The 6888-nt window shown below is 44.0% G+C and overlaps 1 protein-coding gene across 1 annotated transcript in view; it reads left to right on the top strand.

Annotated features, from left to right (window-relative positions):
• The first annotated feature begins 270 nt into the window (after positions 1–270).
• EVL (Enah/Vasp-like) overlaps positions 271–6888 on the top strand; it is an 89072-nt gene continuing 82454 nt past the window's right edge. The window contains exon 1 of the mRNA XM_010136756.1: positions 271–412. Coding sequence (XP_010135058.1) covers positions 402–412 — 11 coding nt within the window. The 5' untranslated portion in view covers positions 271–401. The remainder of the gene's footprint in view (positions 413–6888) is intronic.

Raw genomic sequence — 6888 nt, forward strand, 5'->3', positions numbered from 1 at the left:
TTTGCTCTTCCTTTTTCTTGGACAGTGAACCTGTGCCTTGAGAAAATAAGTAAAATGTTTTTAATATCCATGCCACCAATGAGGCAAAGGAGGTGCATCTAATCTGAAATCTATATTGTCTGGACTTTCATGGGTAAATTAGCTGAAAGAAAGAATACATTTCTTCCTTAAAGTCCCTTCCCCGCCCCTGCCGTACAAGTGTTACTTCCTGCCCTTCTGCTCGTTCAATAGCGCTTCCCTTTCCTGTTTTTGGTTGTAAGCCTTCATAGAGACTCCGGCTTGTCTCCCTGCCAGAATTGTCTTTTGCTCGGTAATCAGGTGAAGTAGCTGTTTTGGGTTTAAGCACACGTGCCGGATTTGAGCGAATACTTCTGCAGGATTACCTGACCAGGTCTTCCTCGATGGCAGGCACGTAAGTATCTGGGAACTGTGCAGGATGACAGGGAACTTGTTGGCCAGGGTTAATGTGACTGGATGGGAAGGAGAACATGTACTGTCATAAACGCAGAAGGTCTGCAATTTGATTATAGCCTCATTGGATAATTTGTAATTGTATAAAATGGCAGTTAAGCTTTTACGGCAATGGTATGTTAATATGCATCCCCTGACAGTGAGGGAGAGGCTGACTTGACAAAGTGAGCCTCCTTCATTCCTGGTCTGCCTCTGTCAGCTCCAGGGGAATTGTCACAGGTTTATTTGCATTTCTTCTGAGATTGAAGGGAAACTAAGGCAAAACACTGGCAGCTTTAATGAAAGACCTTTATGTTGTTTTCCTGTAGTCACTTGTGAGTCTGCCTCTCCTCATTATTAGTTGTTATTATGATCTTCAAAACCTTTGTTTGGGATATTGTTCTCCCAAAATATGGGTATGGCTGGCCCATGAGTGAGAGCCTTCAGTCATGTATTTTCACGTGACAGTTCAGGTTTAGGTTTTGGTTAACGCGTATTTTACGGAATTAGTTACTTCTTGGTTTTATTTTTGTAATTTAAGGGTGAAGTGAAATAGTTTATATTGATAGCAGCCTGATCTAGTCAAGTTGCTTTTTTACTGTTTTTGACTAATCGGGTTCATCGTGTTTCCCCTGACCATTTACTTGATTTATTTTTGGGAACTTCTAAATATTTACTTAGTATTTATTTTTAGAAACTCCTGAAGTGTATCTTGAAGGTGGTATGCAAAATCTGAAAGTGAACCACACTTCACCGCAGAAAGACATGGTGGACATGTTGCGAGAATTAACATGTTAATGGGGCAGTGGCATTTTTCCATTCGGAGACAGCAGTGACCTGTCCTTGTTGGAGCAGGTTGAAGTTGAAAGGAAAGTTTCCTGGAGCACGGCATGGGTCTGGGATTCTGGGTGCCTGGCAGCGATGGCACTTCTCTGAATCATGACACTTTCTCTGTGAAGTGCCTTTGGCAAAGCAGTTCTCTTTAAGCATGTTTTTGTGATGCTGAGATACTGATGCCTGGAGCTCCCCTTAGAATCATTTGAATTCTTGTGCTTCAGTTTGAATAACATACCAGAAAAATGATGGGTTAAAATCAACTTCACCACATAGTTTCAAAATCTCAGCAACATAAACTAAGTAGATGTGCCGGCTTACAAGGGCATCACTCTGTAGCCACTCTGCTGGTGCTAAATCTCCAGTGATTGACAGATGTGCTATTTAAGTGCTGTGGTGGACACCGAGAGGTCAGGGCTCTCTGTGGACTTTCACTGGCGGTGCTGATAACTGAGCTGTTCTGAACTAACAGTCAGGCCCAGGTGGAACATCTCTTCTGCTGCAGTATTGTTTTGCATAATTTATTTTTTGTATTTCTACTTACTTCTCCCACGCTCAAGAGCACTGAGGGGTGACAGGAGGTTATGCAAGTTTCTCTGGTCATGCCAGGATTGCGTGCATATTCCCAAATTTAGCAACTGATCTCCAAAATCAGTGTGAGACCTGGGTGCCTCATAAACTGTCTCTTTTTCGGTTTCTGGCTGAAGTGTCTGTGTTGGATATCTGCAACAGATATGGGACACAGCAATTTCCACTGGATATGCCAATGTAGTAACGGAGAATTCCAAATGAATGTCTCGTTGCTAGCAGAAAGAATAGTAACTCTTAAATATTGTTCCTTGTGGAGGTGAATTGATGTTCATCTTGCTCTTGTTAATGCCGTAGGTATCAGTATTTCTATTTCCTGCTCTGTAAAATATGTAATTATCTTGCAGGTGTGTCATGACTTTATTTAACATCATCAGTCTTTTTGAGAGCTGCTTACGAAGGAGGCTTTATATTTGTAATTTTTTTAATATTAAACTGTTTAGATGCTGGAGTTTAACAATAGAGAAAGGTGATGGCCAAGTACCGGCAGCAGATGCTCAGTGCAGTACAACCAAAGCCCAGCACCAAAGGTGGGTCTTCAGTGTGTACGTACAAGCTGAGCAGAAGACCTAAAAATAGCAGCTCCCCTGGGAACTGAGTTTCACTTCAGGCTGGTGAGGCAAGGGCGGCACTGTCGTAGAGGTCTCTCTGCACAGGCAGACAACCAGAAGAGAGTGAAGATTGAGGACTTCTGACCACTGGATCCATTGGCTGGTTTTTCAAGGGGTCCCAGGAAATGGGACTCAGAAAAGAAAATGGAGATAGTGGTTGTAGCACCTCCATATAGTATATGAAACTGTGACTGCTATTCTTGTAAATGTCTGTTAGAAGATGTGCAGGTGTCTGCAGGTATCTGAGGATGGAAAGCACCAATCTGGATGTAAAGTCCCTATGGGTTTCCACTGTCCTTTGGCATGACCAGTGGCTAATTCCTATTGTTTCGTTATGAAGTTTTGCTGTGTTGCTGAGGAAATAAGTTCTTCAGCGCTCTGGGACAGAGGTAGGATGAACGATTGTGACACCAGCTGTCCTGTGGGTTTGGTTGCAGAGGGAAGTGGACTTTGAGAAAGAAGGTCCCAGAAGGAATCACAAGCAAGACTGACATTGTGTTGGAGAATTGAGGCTCCCAGCGAGAAATGGGGTCAGGAGCAAAGCTGGTGGGTGAATCACAGCTGGGAAGGCTGGAGAGCCTGTGAACTCAGGCAGGTTTTATCTGTCATGAGTGCAGATCTCAGATATGGTCTGAATGAGCCCAGGTGACCTGACTGACTTGCATTCTGAGGGTCTCCCAGGTTTTTCATCTGTAAATTCAGTTGTCAGACAGAAATGTCCCCCTCTTTCTATAACTGAGACACTTCCCTACATCCCACTCACTATTACATTTGTTGCAGTGAAACCAATTAAAACATGTAGTATATTAGTCCATTAGAGTTTGCTGTGTGCTGCAGGAGCACAACATGTAGCTTACTGATTCTGAGGTTAACACAGATTCGTGCTGCGCAGACCACACGTCTCCCTATATAGGGGGTTGTATTTACGTTAGCCGTTTAAGCTGACAGTGAGGTAATCCTGTCGGCATAACCACACAACTGTGACTTTCTGCAGGCAGACTCGGTGGACTGAGATGTGTTAAATGGCTTGTGAGTTATCACACTTGCTCTGTGTGCTGACTGTTGATTCCCACATAGGACAAGCCTTGGGCAAAGTACTATTAACAATTTCTGACACCAGTAAGGATGGTTAGGTCGGTCCAAAATAATTTTTAATTATTAATCATTTATAGTGTATGTGTGGGAAATGGATGGGAGATAGAAATTAAAAATAAGGTAAATGTTTGTGAACGTAGCTGTTCTCATTTCCTGAGAATACCAGAAGACAGCTTGTTTGAAAGCGAGAAAATCGTGAGCAGCTTGAAACAAGGTAGATGTGTAATAGGTTCAAAGCGTGAGAGCTTGATTTCTGTCAGGGGAGCTTTCACAGTTTATGCTAAGTGAGTTTCTGCCCCAAGGAAATAGTCGTGTCTGTAAATATAAAGGCTAGTGGAAGCCTGCTGGTCCAGCTGGCTTTCGGGAGTAGTGTTTAACCCTGAAGCTGGTTAGTTGCCATCATTTGTTACACCTCAGTGAGCATGATTTGGTGATCCTCCAAAAGCTGTATCACCTTGTTGTGGCTCTAGGAGGAAGTATTTTAAACCTCTCCCATCGCTGCTGGAGGAGTGACGTGTGGGTGGGCTGGTGCTGGTTGGGGAGTCTGGAGTAGGACTGCGATAAGCCCGAGCCCAGGCAAGCTCTGCACAGGGCTGCTCAGTACCATAAGTAGAGAAAACGGGTTGATGAAGGAGCAGTGCAGCTTGGCCTCCTGCCTTTTTCACAGTCTGAGACAGGAGAGAAAACCCTTGGAGATCCTTGAGAGCCTCTCTATGAAAGACTTGGCACCAGCCATTATGGTTTACTCCCCTTTTCCTTTTAATTCTCTATGCCAGGTCTTTTATGATTCAGTTTTGAGCTTTTTACTCAAATGCACATGGATAACACACAGGACTAGGCAAAGTGAAGCAGAAGGACTTTCTCCCAGTCCGTGGCTCCCCTGCTCCTAACCTCCACAGTAATTTCTGTCATTTCATTCCCCTCTGCCTCCGCCTCCTATTTAATTACTTGTGGTCAGCCAGGTGATGTCAAGCAGCCCCGTTAGGTCTCATAATTCACAAACCATACAGATATTTTCCCTATTATTCCCTATGTTTTCTTTTTCACACTCCTTTGTGGCTCTTTTTTGGCTGCGAGTCCTTGGTAATCATAAATTTACTAAAAGCCAGGAAGAAGTTACTGCATGTTTCAAGTTCTGCCCAGATGGAAGGGGAGAGACATTTCTGGATGAAGCTGCCTTTGTTGCAGCTCTGTCTCCATGTGTAGCAACATTGCTACCCTCAACTGCTCGCTGCAGTTCGGTAATCTCTGTAGCTTAACTGGTACCTTTAAGCTTGATGTGACTCATTTGAGGCTGAAGTGCTGCTGACACTGTAGCTCGCAAAGCAAGGAGGAGACAGCAAACCTGCATGGCCAGCCCAAGCATGCCACACAGCCCAGATGCCGTGCTTGGCTGCCCACTCTCTCCGGGGCTGGGCTGGAAGGGCCAAAGCTGACCCTTTCGAGAAGGGTTAACTCCAGATTAATCTGTTAATTAGTGAAGAAGAATCCTAAACAAAAGAGATGGAAGACAGTGGGTCAAAATGGATTACACAAAATGAAGTAAACGGTATAATCTGCAAAGATCTTTTTTATTATTATTATTATTATTTGTAGTTTTGTAATGTTGAAAAAATATTCTATAAATCTCAATGATGAATGCTGGATTTTAGGTATGATCAGTGAATGAAGGATTTGCCAGTGCAGTCTGCTTCTATCTGATAGAAAGTTAAGCAGATTTGCGTTAACTTCAGGCAAACAAGTGGTCCTGGAGCAGAGATTTGCCGTCCTGTGGATGTAAAGCACTGAGGAGAAGATGCTTTCAGAGTAGACGGGGTGGATATTAGGATTTGGATGTAAAGGGGTCCTTAGGAAGAACCCGTCCCCCTCCACATAAATAGGATGTCTTAAATTTGCCCTAAAGTGCAGCACATTGGAGTAGACGTTATCCACAAACCTGAATAATGTTGTAATTAAGACCCCCACCATGATGCTGTTTTTGTCTTTTTTACACGTAATTGCCTATGGTGGAAACCCAGGAGGATGAATCTGACCGCTTGCATGTTAATGTAACATAAAAAATCAATAGGGCAATTAGTAATATTTGGAAAGATACGTGAAACTTGATGAATATTCTCCAACAAAGGTCTTTCATGACTTTGTGTATAAATACTGCTATCTGCCAGACCCTTCTCGTGGAGAGGGAGAGTGACTGTGCACAGTAGTGTAACCAAAACCCATATTTACTCCCTGTTACGTGTAGTTGACCTAAGTATCAATGTTGTACGATCCCAAAGCTAACAGAAGATTTCGGTGGAGCTTTGTGAAACCAGTGTTGCTTGATTTATGTTTAAAATAATGGACTCCACAAGGGGCAATAGAGAGGTTCTCACTGACATTTGTAAGAGGAACGTTTTCTGGACTGCTTTCGGAGAAGCCCCTTAAAGCAGCAGTGGGAGAGTTGTGCTTTTTGTGGGTAGGATGAGTAGAGAATCTTCAGCCATAAGGAGTTACACCTCCGTTTAGGGTGAGACAGCAAGCAAGCAGTGGGTCCCTGGGGACATTTTAGGTTTTGAAAGATTGATGAAGTGCTTTGCAGGAAAGGATTCCCCTCGTGCTGTACTTGTTTTATGTTCCTTTCTGTTATTTCACTGGAGGCCAGATAACAGGCTTAATCCTGTTTCCATTTAAGTGAATGATGAAAAACTTCCATTGACTGCAGAGAGAGCAGGGATTGAGCTTGATGTATTGCTTTATGTTACAGGCACAATTGCTTGTCATGCATTAAATATTGCTCATGGGGTCTACATCCATATTTCAGTCATGAGGTTGTAGAGGGGTTCTTTGCTGCAGTTTTTATTGGTAGCGAAGTCTGAAGGCAAGGTTGGTGGAATCTGGATACAGCGTTATGAATGCTAAGGCCCTCACGTCTGTGTGGTTAAGTGTGTTTGCTTCGTCATAACGATAATTTAACTGATTTTGACTAATTAAAGAGCCCTTGGCAGTTTTGGGTTCCAAAGTTCATCTGAAATGGGACAACACTGGGTCCCAGACTTGCTCTGATGAAACCAGTGGCATGCTCTTGCTCACTTTAGTACGGCGAGGCTTGCAGCAACTGGCAAGGTCTGAGGAGGTGGCTGTTGTGGTGGCTGACTGCGACTCTCTGGGGGACCGTGTTTACTGGGAGCCTGCAGGCTCACTGGGCAGGGTGTTGCTGTGGGCCTGAGCAACTGATTCTTCCCCCAGCTCTGGAGCTGCAGGTTGTATGAGACACCTGGTAGCTGGCAGCACAGGCAGGCAGGGAACGGCCAGCCCCAGGGCCACACCCGAC

The sequence above is a fragment of the Buceros rhinoceros genome, unplaced genomic scaffold (assembly GCF_000710305.1).
Source record: "Buceros rhinoceros silvestris isolate BGI_N320 unplaced genomic scaffold, ASM71030v1 scaffold9555, whole genome shotgun sequence".
In the NCBI taxonomy this organism is placed as follows: Eukaryota; Metazoa; Chordata; class Aves; order Bucerotiformes; family Bucerotidae; genus Buceros; species Buceros rhinoceros.